The following is a 16481-nucleotide window of genomic DNA, read 5'->3' on the forward strand; positions in this document are numbered from 1 at the left end:
TGAACTTTCTTTGCCAGAAGCCATCCTGCGGCACTTCGCCTCCTCGGGCGTGCCAGAGAAGGGTATTTCCTAAGAACCATATTACTTTTCAGATCATGATGCAACAAAAATGACACTCGGAGGGCGAGAGAAAGATTATCATTGGAAACGAAATGATCTGGTCTTAAAGTGGGAATGGGTCAAAGGCCAACCCATAGAAAGGATGGATCGTTCCCTCAAGGAGAATAAGACCACGGAGCCATGGCAGTAGTTAGCAGAAGGTTTATTTCTCAAAACTGTCATTGTTTTTACAATGCAGGGGACACATGGGGGAGGTGGGAGCTGAACTCTGAGAAGGGAGAGGCGCGCTTAGGCCAGGCGGCAGGGAGAGGCTGCTCTTCCACAGGCCAGGGTTTGCTTAATCTTCCCATTCGTCTTCCTCATCCTCCTCACCACCCTGGTCCTCCCCTTCATCTGTGAGCGAACAAAGGGACATAGTGAGCGAAGGGGGCCTGAGGCCCAAGACCTCCAACGGCCCCTGCCCCTGTGAGCCCCCCCACCGTCCTCCCAGCCGGCCTTCAGGGAAGAGACGAGGCTCGGGGTCATGTCACTTCTCACCTGAAGAGTGGATGACTTTGCTCCGCTTTTGCATGACGTGCATGAGGGCCCCCACCAGGCCCTCAGAGCTTGGGGGAGGGGGAGCTGGGATTTCCTGGGCCCCTGGAGTCTGTGAAGAGGTCAGAACCCGCTAGAAAGCTTCCGATCGGTACTCCAAAACTGAGCATCGTCATCCTCAGGGATCCCCTCCCCACGCCCCGTGGCTCTCCTGTTCATCTTACGGATCCCTTCTCTGTGACTCGGTGGTGACACCAAACTACCCCAACAGCTTCTCCCCGATCCTGAGCCAGAGATCCCTAATCCAGCCACCCTCACCCCCGGCAAGCACTGTCAGCCCCACCTTGTTGAGCTGAATGCCCTGGCGGATCTCTTCAAGCAAGGCCCCTCGACCTCGAGGGGCCGGGGCCGCGGCCGCGGTCCCTCCCGACGAAGGCGCAGATGGCGGAGGAGGCGGCGGCGGGGGTGGCGGAGGGGGCGGAGGCCCCGACCCGGGCGTTGGCGGCGGCGGCGGTGGTGCTGGTGGCCCCAAGTGGGAGGTAGGTGGTGGAGGAGGGGGGGGACCGCCACGGCCGGGAGGAGGCGGGGGTCCCCGTGGAACTGGTGGAGGCACACTGGGGATCCCGCCGGTCCCAGAGGGTACTGGGGGGAGGGGTCCTGACCGGCCCCCCCGGCTCCCAGCCACAGAGGAGCCAGGGGACCGCTGAGGGGCCCCAGCACGAGATGGGGGTGGAGGGGGTGGAACAGGGCCTTCCAAGAGCAGAAAAGCAAGAAGAAGGCAACGTTAGATGGCGGGGTGCACACATCTGTCCCTTCCTGTATCCCCTTTCCCACTTCCCCTGTGCAGTCCAGATCTCCCCGGGAGGGACGGGCAGGAGGAGCTGGAGTTCAGTCTTGCCAAGAGGAGCCTCTGGGGCCCAGCCTCAATGTCTACAGGGTTTGTGACTCCAGGGGTTGTGGAAGGAGGGGGTCTCTGGGGCCCTTCAGTGGGGCTCTCGAGGGGCCAAGATGGGGGTACTTACCTTGCCGCCTCATCTCCTCTCTGACGGCTTCTAGCCCGCCCTGGTCCTCAATGAAGTCATAAATGAGCTTCGAGGTCTCTGCGTCCGTCAGCTGAGCCTCGCTGATCCCAGCCCTGGAGAAGAGGCTCCGCAGGTCCGGGTCCAGGTTATTGACCTGTTGGCGGTAGGGTCACGGATGTCCCCCCCGAGGCTCAATCCTAACTTGGGGGGGAGGGTTTAGGGGGAACAGAGAGAAGGAGCTCTGGCTGAGGATATTAAGGGAACCTACATCGAATCCGCTGTGAGGGTCCCATCCGACATGGCTGACGTGCCTGGAGAAGGCCAAGAGTTCGGGTTAGGGACGAGACAGGAGCGTGGTTCCCAGACTCCCTTCGCTTCCCTCCCCGCCGCCCTCTTGTTTCCTCTGTGCTCTGCTTCTGGGGCTGATCCCCCCCAAATGTGAAGGGACAAACTCTCCCGCTTCTCAGTCTCAGCCTTTCACTCCGCAGGAGCGCCCCCTCCTTGTCTCTTTAACCCACCCTCCCCTGACCTCTTTTCACTGCTCTCTCTGGGGCCCTCACCTTTGACTGTTCTGTGGCTCCCTTTGGCCAGTCAATGGAACCTACTCCTTCCGAGTAGGCCACAATCCCCGGACCTTTTCTTGGGCTCTCGGTGCCCCCCCCCCGCCCATCTGACAATACCCAAGCCATCACCCCTCTAATTTGCCCAAAAGCAACCGGCCTGGATGCTTGGGCTTCTGGCCTTTCTGTTATCCCCTGAAGGCAAGGCTCCCTCCCCAATGGGCTGAGCCCAAAGCCAAATTCAAATTCACTTTGGAACCTTCCAGTTCCTGCCAACACCAGGAGCCTCCCAATTACCCATATTCCCAGGCTGTTCCAGAACCTGTGGTGCTGCTTCCCTGTGGCTTCTGGGAGCAACCTCAGACTTCTCAACCCTTTCCCGGGGACCTCCCCTCCCTCCCACCAGCCCTGCCGATTCTGCTCTCTGAGCCATTCCCCAAGCTCTGCCTGCGTGTTCTTGGTCTGGTAGAATGCTCCCCCCCATCCCTCTATCTGAAAGGGATCTCCCAGGCTTCCGAGTCCCCTGGAAAAGTTGGCCGGGCTCTCTACCTCCCATGAGTCCTGTGCCGAGTAGAGCAGATGCTCGCTTAGGGCAAGTGGGAAGGGTGCTGGGACAGGGCGTCCCAGCTCGAAGCCAAGGGCTCCGGTTTGCACAAGAACGTTCTAAACACCTGCCCGGCTGCTCACTGAGTCCTCTCTAGGGAGTTTGGGATTGAGGCAGGGCTGAGGAGGGGAGGAGGGGAGGAAAGGGCCTCACTTGAATCCACTGGGGGCCCCGATGTCGGCCTTGCTGATTTTCTTTTTCCCTGAGCGCTTCTTGTCCGGGGGAGAAGGAGTCGGTGCAGGGAGCCCCCGGTACCTTGAGGATGTGATATCCGGGTTCTGTATGTCCACAGCAACCAGGCCCAGAGATGGGGAGCCCAGGGTACTGGCTGGGACTAGAGATAGAGGAGGAGAAATGGAGGAGGATGCCGGAAGGGGCGAGGGGCCAATCTCACAGCCGGCTGTTCCTGCCTGGGCCCAGCCCCCTGCTTACCACTGAGGTCTCCACTGGGTTGGGAAGGAAGGGGTGTTGAGCCCCCTCTTCTTTCTGTGCTGAGAGATCCTGGAGGGTCAAGGGCAGAGGTCATGACATTTCCCTTATGCAGTCTTCCCCCCAGCTCAGCACCCACCCCAAGAGAATAGCATTATTTGGGGCACAGGGAGGAGAAAGGGGATGGATGTAGGTGAATGGGATGTAGGTGAATGGGAGGGACAGAGAGACACAGAGGTAGACACACACACACACACACACACACACACACACACACACACATGAAACAGGCTCAAAAAGAGAGTCTGAGATACAAGAGAAGGCCCAGAAATCCATGTGAAGGACATGGCAAGCTGCCCTTTGACCTTAGCCCCCTTCTCACCAGCATTCTGCTTCTGGCTTCGTTTCTGGATTTTCTCCTCCACCAGAGCTCGAAAGGCTTGTGCCTCGGTCTCATCAGCAAAGTTCAGGCCTGCCTGACAGTCCTGGGAAGATCCCCGATCGCCATCGGCCCCCACCCCAAAGTGCTTAGCGCCAGTTCTCATCCCCCACAAACACCAGACTCCCAGATCCTTGAGCTCCTGGAAAAACCCACATCCCTGGGGCAGCCCAACACACGCTCCCCTCTCTCCCACAACCCCCTTTGTGCCATTACTCACATCGCCAGGGAAGGTGTGGAAGAATGGGGTGGGGGCGGAGTAGACCAGCTGAGTGTAGATTTCCTGCTCCCAGAGGAGTCGTCCTTCCTAGGGAGGGGGACGGAAAAAGAAACTCGGAGTGAGACTGGCCAGGAGACAGACGGTCAGAAAGACCTTGGACGGAGCCAGGGGCCCGGCCTGTACCTGGAGGCCATAGAGGCGGATGAAGTAGGACCGGCGAGGGTTGTCCTTCACGAAGCAGATGGCTCCACTCAGTTCCTTGTGCCAGCGCCCGCCCATGCTGGGGGGTGCCAGGTACAGCTGGGCCACTGAGGTTGCCAGGGTCTGTAGCCGGGCGGCCCCCAAGATGGAGAGAGAAAGTCAGGTGGAGGTCCGAAAGAAGCCTGAGAAGAAAGAGTAGGCAGTCCCCGGCCCCCCCCCCGCCAGGAATCCGGCTTCAGCCCCCCCTTTCCTGAGGGAGGGTCCCCTGTAGAGCAAAGAGAAAGGAGTGGGGAAGGGAGGCAAGGCTCCCACTGACCCAGCACTTTCGGCCCAGGAGGCCAAACAGCCGTTGGTTCTCGTGGTCCTGCAGGAGGCCAGAGGGCACGTTCTGCTGTTGCGGGGCCCCCCCGGATCCCCGAGGTCCCCGGCTCATGGTGGCCTCTCCTTCTTGCCTTCCCAAGTAGTAGCAGTGTCGGGTAAGAAGGGGAACTTCCGCACCCAGTGAACAGGAAGCTAAGAAAACCACATTGCCCCAATCCCAACCAATGGCCTCCTGGGGCCCCCACCCTAGCCTGGCCCTTCCTGCCAGGGCCGGCTTCAATGTCGGGTCTCCTGAGCTCCCTTTCTCGGGCTCTGGCTTCCTCTCACCATTCTCTCTTCATCCCTCTCTTCTGTCATGGTTCCCTCTCCGGTCTGTAAGACCGTCAGTGTCCCCCCCAAAGAGGAAGGAGCACAGGAAGAGGCCCCCAGCAGAGGCCGGAGCTGTGCTCTCCACTGCCCGGCTCTAATCCTCGCTCCCTTCCGGTCCCTTTCTGTCTTCTGCTTTTCTTCCCTTCCCATCTCTGGCTCAATAAGGAAAAACAAGCTGTTCTGGGAATAGGCCCACGGGAGGAGGATCTGGTCGGTTCTGTGATCAAAGCTGTTGGGGAGTTGGTTCAGTATCTGAATCTTTGTGACCCCAGAGCCACCAAGGTTGCCCATTTCCTTCTCCAGGCCATTTGACAGATGAAGAAACTGAGGCAGATGGGGGTGAAGGGACCTGACCGGGGTCACACGGCTAGGAAATGTTTAGGCTGGGTTTGAACTCAGGAAGAGTCTTCCCGATTTCAGATCAGATGCTATGTGTGCTACAGCGCCACCCGGTGGCCCCTGATCACATTCCCGGATGCATTCACAGCACCCAGAAAAAGCCACAGCGAGGGCTAATAGGTTACGTTGGCCTGAGCCCCTCAACCGCAGGAATGGCCTACCGCCACACGGGGAGCCTGGGGGCCAAGGGAGAGCCGAGTTCAATTCAGACCCGTACCAATCCTGGGCACCAATGCTAACTGGGTTGCCGGAGGCCTCTAGTGGCAAGCCTCCCTGGGCTCTGCCCCACCCCGTTGCACATTGGGGGCACAAGGTGGCCATGCGCGCATACAGAGCGGTTGGTAGATTGGCAACAGGCCCTGAGTGGAGGGACAGCCGCCGGCGGAACCACATGCTGGGTTCAGGTGACTGTCCCAGAATGCTTTGGAGGTAGCTGACGTCCAGTCCCACGTGGGCTTCAGAAAGCACCTGATAGGAGAGGCTCAGCTGAGCAGAGAACCGGCAGAGAGGTGAGAAACTCCCTCTCACAATAAGTATGTGTGTGTGTTGTGCGTGTCTGATATGTGTGCACAGTGTGTGTGTACCATGTGACACGTGCAGTATAGTGGCTGTCATTCAGGGCCACGTCACTAGGGAGGGCTCTCATTTGGACCTTCAGAAGGCCCACGCTTGAGGGAGGATGTTGAATGGATAGGTGCGTGGAGAAGGGAGGCTTCGGGGGCCCGAGGCCCGGGCTTCTCAAGGGTTCCAGGGGCCTCGAGGGGAAGGGAGGGGCCCAGAAGCCAGAGGGCCGAGCCCAGAGGGGGTGTTTCGATCTGAAACTTGCACGGGTCGCAGAGTTCCCACAGGTGGCCCGGCAGCGGGCTCACCACGTGAACGGTGGCCTGCTCTGGCCCTTTCCCATCCCATCCTCCCCGCCTTCCTGCCCGGGCTGAGGACTCAGACACAATTACCCAAGAGCCAAGCTCCCCAGACTCTCTTTATTCTTTGCATTTTCTCAAAGGTGAAGCCAAGTCGATCTCCTTCCCATGGCGGGTGGCCCACAGACCCCAGGCCGGGGCTCCCCTTCCTCCCGGGACTTTGATCCCCACGGGGAGAGAGAGCCCAGCCCAGCCCGGCCCTTCCTCTGGAAGGCAGGCTGATTGTTCGGAGCCCCAGGGGCCCTCTCCCTCCCCGGCCCGCCGCCCAAACACACAAATACTCCCCGCGCAGCCGGGGGTGGTCGGAGCACACGGTGGCTGAGGTGGGGGAGCCCCGGCTGGGCCTCTGGCTCAGTGGCCCGTCCCCCTGCTCTGGCCGGTCACTGCCCAGTCGGTGAAGATGAAGCCCAAGCTCATGGCCATGATCACGACGCCCAGAGCCGTGAAGGCGGTGGCCTGTGGGAGGAGAAGAAGGGCTCAGTGCAGCTGGGGGCTTCTCCCTCCTTTCCCCAGCCCCCGCTCCTTGCTCTGCTCACACTCCCCCCCCCCCCCCACTCAGCTTCCTGATCTCTACTCTTTGATGAGCCCACACACCTGGAGCTTGGGGCGAGATGTCAAGGCCTCTCGTTCCCTTGGGATGATTCGGATGTAGAAAATACTAGGGAGGATGAAGATGAGGCTGGGGGCCGAGGTGGCTCCTGGGAGGAAGGAAAAGACGGTCACAGTGGGCCCGTGGAGATGGTGGTCGGCAGGGGGGGAGGGGGTTTGAGAAAGAAGACTGACCAATGACTCCAAAGATGTCCCGGATGTCGGGCACGAATATGACCAGAACATTGACCAAGGCGAGGAGCACAAGGGCTATGGTGCCGTGCCGGGTCCAGCTGAAGGCTTTGGTTGGGAACAGGAGCTGCTGGATAGCTCGGCGGATCTGGAGGTGGGCAGACAGCACCAGGGTCACAGATGACCCAGCCGCTTCCGGCCTCCTCCCCGGGCCGCCTCTGGCCTCCTCCCCAGGCCCTGCCTCCTCGCCCCGTCCAGGCTCACCCACCGGGAAGAGGACGACCGGGATGGTGAGGGTGACCGCCATGAGCACCGCCAGTCTCACGCAGAGGATCAGCAGGTCCTGACTGTACATATGTAGCATCTCCGCCTCTACATGGCCTGGGAAGGCGGGCATGCGCACATGTACATGTGGACACGCACAGATGTCAACCTGGGGCAGAAGCCAGCCCCCCTCCAGCCTCCCAGTCCCCCTCTAGCCTCCCCGTCTTCCCATCCCAGGACCTCCTTGCTCCTCTCACCAAAGAAGGTGAGGTAACCGAACGTTGCCGTCAGCCCATACATAAGAAACATTGCCCCAATGGACATGTTTGCCACGGCCTGCATCCGGCGCTGGGACGGTCTGGAGGCGACAGAGAAAAGGCATGGTCCCCATGTGGGGCCCCCCACCCGCATCCTCTCGCCCCGGCTCCTCGATCCCCGATCCCGGGGCCCACCATTGTCCCGGACCTGGTCCCCGCCCCCCTCCCCGGCCTCCCACTGTGACGTCCCTCCGTACCTGCGCAGCTCTGTGTAAATGGGGAGGACTTCTGGGTGGCAGACGAACAAACCAGGATGGGATGGTGTGTCTGGGGAAAACAGGGGGGCCAACCACCAGGGATTGTCATTGTCCCCCACATTTTCCAAACCCCCTCCAAAAGACTTTCTTGGCCCCGGCCCTTCACCAGGGCTGAGCTTGGAATGGGCAAGTCTCCTGGGGTCCCGAAGCATCCCCTCCTCCTTTCGGACCCCTGTTTCGACCCGACCTAAAAGGGACGGGATTAGCGCCCATGTTAGGCAGTAGGGTGGAGAAGGGGGAGTGGGGGCGGGGGCAATAACAGGCCTGACCTGGAGTTTGGGAAAAAACTGGACCTCGCAGGTGTCATTGAGGTCCTGGGCAGGCCCTGTGGTCCAGTTCCCACTGGTCAGGGGCACTCCATGGAGAACTTCTTGTAGATCACCTGCCAGGAGGCGGGAGCAGAGCCACGCAGGGTGAGGCCAGCCCAGCCCAAGCCTCTCCCCAAGCCCCCCCACCCCATTCATCCCCCACCGGCCCTCGAACTCAAAGGAAAAAGGACCAGCAGGTGAGGGAGAGGCCGCTGGTGTAGCCCAGGTACCCTGTGCAGGGCAGGGACGGGGACACACACAGGGGAATGGTTAGACTGGGGGGAGTCCTATGGTCCAATCCCCCTCCCTTGGCATCCCTCTCCTCCCCCACCCCAGAGGCGATGTTTCCTCGCTCAAGGCCGAGGGCCGGCAGGACGACCAACCGGCCAGGACATGAGAACTTGCCGTCCAAAACCAGGGGCTGGAGCGGGGGTATGGAGCTGAGGCTGCTCTGGCCGCAAAAGCCCCAGCCCCCTGGGTGGACAGGGCAAGGCAACACCCGGTCGACGGGGCGGGTGCCCCTGGCCGGGACTGTGGTGGGCCCCCTGGCAGCGGGAGTCAGCCAAACCGGGGGGGGGGAACCCTCCAGGGTCCGACAGACGGGCCGGGGGAACCAAAAAACCAAATGGGACCCGTCCCAAACCCAACCACCCAAACCCAACCCTCCCCCCCTCCCCACCCCGATCCCCCCCCCCAAACGACCCGACGCCAGGGGGGGAGCCCCGGGAACCCCCACCAGAGGGAACCCCAGGACCCCGCCCCAGAGCCAACCCCCCAACCCACCCCCGGACACCCCCTCCCGGGGCCCGCGTCCCAGACCAGGGGGCCCCGAACCCGGCCCCTCGGCCCCCAGAAAACGAACCCGGTTTTCCGGGATAAACCCCACCTGGCCCCCGGGGGCCCCCGCCCCCAGGGGAAACCGTACCGGTCCCACGCCAACGGTCCAGGGCCACCACCGCCAACCCCAACCAACCGGGGTCCGGGTTCCCCGTCCAAAGTCCCCAAAAACCGGGGCCCCCGGAATAAGGATCCCGGCGTAAACAGGGCAAAGGGAGGGGGGCCCCGCCCGTCCACCGACCAACCCCACCGCCCCCAACCCCCCCCCAAAACCCCCCGAGTACAGAGACCCCCGCCACGTCCCGACTCCCAAACCCCAACCCATCCCCGACCGGACCCCGGAGGGCGGGGGCCCATGGGGGACCAGGGAACCAAAGGGCCAGGGACCCTTTTATAGAGGACCCACCAACCCCCACCACGGGGTTAATACCGAAGAACCCCATCCGGAACCCTGGGAAAAAACCCCAAAAAAACCCCCAGAAACCCAACCCCCCAACCCCATCAACCCACAACCCCGTGTGGACATAAATAAACCCCCAGACCCCCATAATCGGCCCGAAGGGAAACACAGCCAAACTCCCCCAAACCAAATGGACAGGAAAAGAACCAAAAATAGGGGACTGGGACAGGGGTCCAAACCCCCACGGGTCCAAGCCAACCCCACATAGGGGCCACCTGGGCCCACCTGGGCAACCCCCACGGGGTCCCCTGGACCAACCCCCTCCAGGGCCCCAACCCCCACCCTGGGGGCAACCCCTGGGGAAACCCCTGGGGGCACCCCCACCAGGGGGCCCATCCTCCCCCACACCCTGGGGGCCCCACCCGGGGCCCCCATCCGGGCCCGGGGGCAACCCAAACCCCTACCAACCTGGGGGGGCACTGGGGCAACCCCCACCGGGCCCGAAACCCCCATCCAGGGGCCCGGGTCATCCAGGGGGCGGGGGGCCCCCATGGGGGGGGGCCATGGGGGCAACCCTCACCAGGCCCCAACAACCTGGGGCCCGGGGGGCCACCCACCCCCATCCAGGGGCCAGCACCATGGGGGGGCCCAGGGGCCACAACAGCTCCAGAGCACTCCATCCGGGGTGGGCATCATGGGGAGGCCACTGGGGACCCACATCCGGGGGCTGGGGACCCGGGGAGGCCACTGGGACTTCCCGGGCCCAGAGACCTACAGGGCCCGGAGGGCCCACCCACAGGGAGCTAGGGGACCATGGGGGGCACTGGGGGACTCACATCCAGGGCTCCGAGCACCTACATCCAGGGCTCCAGGGCACCTCCACCAGGGGCTGGGGCACCTGGGGGGGGCCACCTGGGGCACCACATCCAGGGGCTGGGGCACCCACAACAGGGCCCCAGAGCACCCATCCAGGGGCTGGGGCACCATGGGGGGGCCACTGGGGCACCTCATCCCCTGGGGACACCAAACCAGGGCCCCGGGCACCCTCCATCCAGGGGCTGGGGCACAAATCCAGGGCCCGAGCACCCAACCAGGGTCCAGAGCACCCACAAGGGGCCCCGGGCACCACAACAGGGCACTGGGGCACCTTGGGGAGGCCATATCACATACAGGGCCCAGAGCACCCACATCCAGGGGGGCTGGGCCACTCATGGGGGAGGCCACTGCACCCACAAGGGCCCGGAGCACTCACACAGGGCCCAGGGCACTCCACAAGGGCACTGGGGCACCCATGGGGCGGCCACTGGGGCACCCCACACAGGGCCCAGGGCACCACATCAGGGCACTGGGGCACCCATGGGGAGGCCACTGGGCACTCCACATCCAAGGCTCTGGGGCACTCACCTACAGGGAGCTAGGGCACTCATGGGGGGGCACTGGGGCACTCACATCCAGGGCTCCAGAGCACCCACATCCAGGGCTCCAGGGCACTCACATCCAGGGGGCTGGGGCACTCACGGGGGGGCACCTGGGGCACCCTACACAGGGCCCAGGGCACCCACATCCAGGGGCTTGCACCCATGGGGGGCCACTGGGGCACCCACATCCAGGGGCTGGGGCACCCACAACAGGGCCCCAGAGGCACCCATCCAGGGGCCGGGCACCATGGGGGGGGCCACTGGGGCACTCACATCCAAGGCTCTGGGACACTCACATCCAGGGCTCCAGGGCACTCACATCCAGGGGGCTGGGGCACTCACATCCAGGGGCTGGGGCACTCACATACAGGGCCCAGCGCATTTACTACACAGGGCACTGGGGCACCATGGGGGCCACTGGGGCACCTCACATCCAGGGCCCAGGGCACCACATCCAGGGCTCCAGGGCACTCACATACAGGGGGCTGGGGCACTCACATCCAGGGGGCTGGGGCACTCACATACAGGGCTCCAGAGCACTCACATACAGGGCTCCAGGGCACTCACATACAGGGCACTGGGGCACTCATGGGGGAGGCCACTGGGGTACTCACATACAGGGCTCCAGAGCACTCACATCCAGGGGGCTGGGCCACTCATGGGGAGGCCACTGGGGCACTCACATACAGGGCTCCAGAGCACTCACATACAGGGCTCCAGGGCATTCACATACAGGGCACTGGGGCACTCATGGGGGAGGCCACTGGGGCACTCACATCCAAGGCTCTGGGGGCACTCACCTACAGGGGGCTGGGGCACTGCATCCAGGGGCTGGGGCACCATACAGGGCCCAGAGCACTCACATCCAGGGGGCTGGGGCACTCATGGGGGGGGCCACTGGGGCACTCACATCCAAGGCTCTGGGACACTCACATCCAGGGCTCCAGGGCACTCACATCCAGGGGCTGGGGGCACTCACATCCAGGGGCTGGGGCACTCACATACAGGGCTCCAGCGCATTTACATACAGGGCACTGGGGCACTCATGGGGGGGGCCACTGGGGCACTCACATCCAGGGCTCCAGGGCACTCACATACAGGGCTCCAGGGCACTCACATCCAGGGCTCCAGGGCACTCACATACAGGGGGCTGGGGCACTCATGGGGGGCCACTGGGGCACTCACATCCGAGAACTGCACAGCCTGTTTGCCTAGAGGAGGCCGGGGCAGGAAGCCGGCAAGCTCGGCCTGGGACCTGGAGGGGCAAAGTGATGGGCTGAGGCTTCCTGGGTGACCTGGAGCTGGCACCCGTGGCCCACCTTCCCCCCCTCCCCGTGGCCAGTCCCTCCAACCAGTCCCCTACTTACTGCTCGGGCTCCGGGGGGCCCCTGGGGACCAGGCCATTCATCCTAGGCTCCCCCATCACGAGTTCCATCCTGAAGGAGAGAAGGTGGCTGGGCACGGGCCGAGGCTCTGGGCAACAAGGGCAGAAAGGAGTCCCCCGGGGCCCCACTCTCCTTCCAGACTAGGCGGGCTCTCCGGGGACTTTCCTCCCCACCCCATGCGCACCCCAGCTCTCGCACATGGCCCCTTCCCTTAGCATGGCCAGGAGCATGTGCCCAGGGGCTGATGGGATCTCCTGACAGGGATGGAGGCCACCGGGAGATAGTGAACGGAGGAAAGGGGGGGGACAGACAGAATGGAGCTGGGGGGCCAGGGAGGAAACTGGGAGGACCGGGGGTGGGGGGGGCACAGTTCCATTTTTTCCTTTCAGGCTCTGGGTACTAGCCCCGTGCCTGTCGTCGAGGAAGGGCTAGCTGGGAAAGGCTCGCGAGGGGAGGGGAGCAGCGCCACAAGCATGGGGGGGGGGCCCAGAGGGGTGGGGGCGAGGACCCCAGAAGGGGGGAGGACAGGCCCATGGGGGGGCCCGCGCTGGGGGGGGCACGGCCGGTCGGGCGCATCCCACCCGGGCCGCCCGCTCGCTAACCCTGGCTTCCCTGGGGCTCGGCTGCGGACGTCTGCCTGCTAGCTGCCAGGGGGCTCAGCCGCCGACTCCTCAGCCTCTCCCGCCTCCTCGGCCTCCTCCTCCCGCCAGCGGCCCGGCCCCGCCCCCGGCCCCATGGGCGCCCCGCCCCCGGCCCCAGGAGCCCGCGTTTTCTCTTGGGGCTGCAGTTCAGTTTCCCTCCTTCCTGGCCCCCCAGCCCGCCCCTCCCCGGGGCCCCTCCCTCACCCCGGGCTCCTTCCGCCCTCCAACCCCCATCCCCTCAGCAGCACCCCGGCAATTCCGGGGCTGCCTCGGGGAGCCCTGCCCACTGCACCGCCGGCGCTTGCCCACCCTGGCCCTTGTCTCTTGCCCTGGCTGCCAAGCTCCCCTTTTCCCCTCAATCGCAGTGACTCCTGGCCTTCCCAGGCCAGCCTCCATTTGAGTCCACAGGCACCCCCATCCGGGCCGGGTTCTTGCGTGGGCCTCCAGGGCCCCAGGGACCACGCCAAGCTCTCCCTCCCACACTGCTCCCGCTTCCCAGGGGTCTCTGGGATGCCCCCCAAAGAGCAGCCCTGTTGTCCGGGCAACCCCGGCTCCGGGCTCAGGCTCCCGGCCCTCGTCCGCCAGGGGCGGGGGGGGGGGGCACGGACCAGGGGAGTTTGTGGAGCCAGAGCTGAGCAGCAATGGCTCCAAGGCCCGGCCCTAGCTTGCCCCACACTGGAGGAAACCGGGTCCTTTGATGGAAAGAAGGGAAAGAGCCCAAGGGCATCCCTCGGATGCCACTTAGGGGCTGCCGGGTCCTTGTGGCCTCCCAGTCCCTCTGCCCACTTTGAAGCCTCCCAGCCTTCAAAAGGGAAAGAGCCAGAGTTGGCTTGTGCCCAGCAAGGCTAGGAAAAGCAGACGGCCTGGTTGTGGGGGGGAGGGGCGTGGGGGGACCCCACTTGCTACCTCTCCCCAAGCCGGGGGATTCGGGGAAAGGTCGAGTCTCCAGAAGGAAATGGCAAAGGCACGGGGAGAAATCGTCCCCTTCGAGGAGAAGCAAACTGGATGTAAAGCTGGCTGACGGGGGAACCGGGGTCACCCCCCAAACCATAGGGGAGGGGGCAGAGGCCAAGAGCACGGCTATATTGGGCCAAGTGCAGCTGAGATCTAGCGGGGAATCCGGGGTGGGGAGTCCGGCCCTGGGGATGGGGCCTGGAGTACAAAAGACAGACGTGGAAGCCCAGGGGAGCCCGGGAAATACAGCAAGAGACAAGAGGAGGATCCACCCCGGGGACTGGGGGCTGGCCTGGAACAGAAAAAGCTACGAGGAAAAGCAGGGCACTTCAATGGCCTGAAACCCCCCAAAAGGGAGGGCAACACGAGGGGGGGCAGTCAATAGGATTGAGGGCCACAGAGGCAAGAAGTTGAGGCTGGGAAAAGTACTTTGCATTTAGCCATTAAGAGTCTCCCGTTCTCCGAGGGGGCCGTGGGAGGCCAGAAGGCAAAGGGCTGAGAAGTGGCCGGTGCGGGATGTGAGCAAGGGGAGCCAGTGGGCAGAGAGCCTTTGCAGAGGAGTCTGGGTAGAAGAGAGAGGAGACATGAACAAAAGCCGGGATGGCCCAGATGCCCAAACCAAAGGGTGGGTGGTTGTTTGGTTGTTTTTTAAGGATAAGGGCGTGCACCAGGATGGGAACCCCACACCGACACGGAATTGAGGCAGTTAAGTGACTTGCCCAGGGTCACACAGCTAGTGTCTGAGGCTAGAGTGGAACTTCCTGACTAGGCCTGCTGCTCTACGCATTGTGGTAGGAACTGGTTGCCCCTGAAAAAGATTAAACGATATAACTAGATAGATAAGATATAGATGAACTCAAAAGACTGAAAAAAATAGACAAAAATATAAGAAACGGACCTGGAAGATAAAGGAGACAAAGTGGATATGGTGACTAATGGGAGAGGAGACTGGCATGCCTCTAAGCAGGAGGGATGCATCCGTGAGGGAGGGCCCGGCAGAGTGGGGGGTGGAGATGGGGCCAGGAGCCCTGCCCCTCCAGGCTCGGGATGCTCATCTGCCTGCTGCTGGCCGGGAGCAGTTGGCATGAGGGTGATTAAGAAAGTGGGCCCTTCCTCTCCCTGAAGGCTAGCCTGGAAGCAGGCCCAGTAGTTGGAGTTGAGGGCCCCGGCTCTCAGACTTGGGGTCCTAGGCTATCTCCGGCGAGCTCAGAACATGGTGGCAGTTTGAGGCTCCCGGCCGCGCCACCTCCTCCCTTTCCTTGGGGAACTGGCTGCTGCAGCTGGCGGGATCGCTCCCACTCCCATGAATCGATCCACAAAGTCAACCAGACGTTAAAGCCTCTTCCTATAAACTCCCAACTAATCATTTTGCAAGGACTTATGGGCCTGGGGAACTTTGGAGTCAACCCAGAAGGAACTTCACATCCCACCACCGGCGCTCCCACTTCTGAGCCAGTAGGAAAGGGCACGGCTGACCACGAGCAAAGGGCCCCGCACGCAGATGGAGACGGGACGTGGGAAGAGGAGACAGTCTTTCTGATACCCGGGGTTGGGAGGCAACTGTCTGGTACAAGTATTCTCTACATACAGACCTCACGCACCAGAGCACTTTCCAAAGAGCCTTCCCATCAACGCTATTTTGGGGAAAGTGCATCTAAGCTTTTTTTTTTTTTGGGGGGGGGTAATTTGTACCAATCATTGCTACCAGGCCATCTGAGGAAAGAACTTTTTCTAAAAGCTTACATTTGGCTTGACAAATTAAGGGAAGCATGTAGATAAGCAAAGTACTAGCAACCAAAGCCATCAGGATAACCCTGAGGATTCTGGGAAAAGAAGCAAAGTCAGAGTGTGTGTGTGTGTTTGGGAGGAGGGGGGAAGTTGAGTATTCAGATTCCTATTGTTAGGGTATCAACCGCTGTCCAGGCTCCGCTAACGTTATTCTCTGAAGACCTCGTTTCCTTAGCTTTCTCTGTGACGCGTAACTGTCCGTTCTGTCTTTTCTTATGGTACAATAACCTCCATTATATTTTCAGTCATTCTCTAATGGATGGAAAGCCCCTTCATTGGTCGGATTTTGGATTACCCACCATCTAGGGGAGGCAAGGAGGGGAAAATTTGGAACGCAAGGTTTTGCAAGGGGCCATGTTGAAAAATTATCCTTGCATGTTTGGAAAATAAAAAGCTTCAATCAAATCAAATCAAGTCTTGGCTTTCTTCCTTTGCCAAGGGCCTTGTGACCATTTATCTATCATGAAATGGCTCTTGTCCTCGTACGTTGGAATCATCTTTGAGAAAACTGTGGCAGACATCTAGGGGAGGGGGTGGGGGGGGTAAGAGGTGAAAAATTGGAACAAGAGGTTTGGCAATTGTTAATGCTGTAAAGTTACCCATGTATAAATCCTGTAAATAAAAGGCTATTAAATAAAAAAAAAAAAAAAAAAAAAAAAAGAGAAAACTGTGGCAGAGATTTCCCTCCCTCCCTCCCTCCCTCCCTCCTAATTACTGCATTGGGTTTATTTGTGCAAAAACACATACAATTTTCCATGATCCAAACTGTCCCTTTTGTCTTCTGTGATCCTTGCACATTCCCTGGTGGGCCAGAGTTGCCGAAGGAGCCTGATTCTGTGCTTATGATTTATTCACGATGTGACTTATACGTGACTAGGTCTCCATCTATCTGGAGTTTATTGTGCCATGTGAAACGCTGTTCTACGTTTCACTTCTGCCAGACCGCTTTCAGTCCTCCCCGTGGTTTTTGCCAACCGGTGATTCCTCGCCTTGGTACTGAGGTCTAACGGAACAATATAACTGTGGTGGACAAAGACACAGGAAGCCCCGAGGT

General features: G+C 61.5%; 2 protein-coding genes across 2 annotated transcripts; both read right to left on the minus strand.

The window, feature by feature from the left end:
* Window positions 1–247: 247 nt before the first annotated feature.
* WAS (WASP actin nucleation promoting factor) lies at window positions 248–5016 on the minus strand. The gene is made up of 11 exons (XM_031944445.1): window positions 4386–5016; window positions 4052–4192; window positions 3869–3955; window positions 3592–3694; window positions 3213–3281; window positions 2934–3114; window positions 1885–1927; window positions 1617–1770; window positions 938–1344; window positions 598–706; window positions 248–453 (listed from the first exon to the last, which is right to left on the minus strand). Exons 1-11 carry the CDS (start codon window positions 4500–4502, stop codon window positions 398–400), a joined length of 1467 nt encoding a protein of 488 aa, XP_031800305.1. The 5' UTR covers window positions 4503–5016; the 3' UTR covers window positions 248–397.
* Window positions 5017–6119: 1103 nt separating this feature from the next.
* Window positions 6120–12751, minus strand: SLC38A5 (solute carrier family 38 member 5). The gene is given in 16 exon segments (XM_031945096.1): window positions 6120–6534; window positions 6673–6776; window positions 6862–7006; window positions 7127–7239; window positions 7380–7480; window positions 7637–7684; window positions 7943–8045; window positions 8048–8141; window positions 8336–8549; window positions 9859–10012; window positions 10100–10388; window positions 10494–10645; window positions 10691–10854; window positions 11777–11914; window positions 12027–12095; window positions 12647–12751. Coding segments are annotated over 15 exon segments (1992 nt in total). The 5' UTR covers window position 12095; window positions 12647–12751; the 3' UTR covers window positions 6120–6429.
* Window positions 12752–16481: the final 3730 nt, after the last annotated feature.

Source organism: Sarcophilus harrisii, chromosome X, assembly GCF_902635505.1.
Source record: "Sarcophilus harrisii chromosome X, mSarHar1.11, whole genome shotgun sequence".
Taxonomy (NCBI): Eukaryota; Metazoa; Chordata; class Mammalia; order Dasyuromorphia; family Dasyuridae; genus Sarcophilus; species Sarcophilus harrisii.

Coding starts and splice junctions, on each gene's coding strand:
- WAS (XM_031944445.1), bottom strand. CDS start 4,502: ATGAGCCGGGGACCTCGGGGATCCGGGGGGGCCCCGCAACAGCAGAAC. Junction 1,928..2,933: donor GGGGCCCCCAGTGGATTCAA/GTGAGGCCCTTT, acceptor GGCCTTCTCCAG/GCACGTCAGCCATGTCGGAT. Junction 707..937: donor AGGGCATTCAGCTCAACAAG/GTGGGGCTGACA, acceptor ACCTCTTCACAG/ACTCCAGGGGCCCAGGAAAT.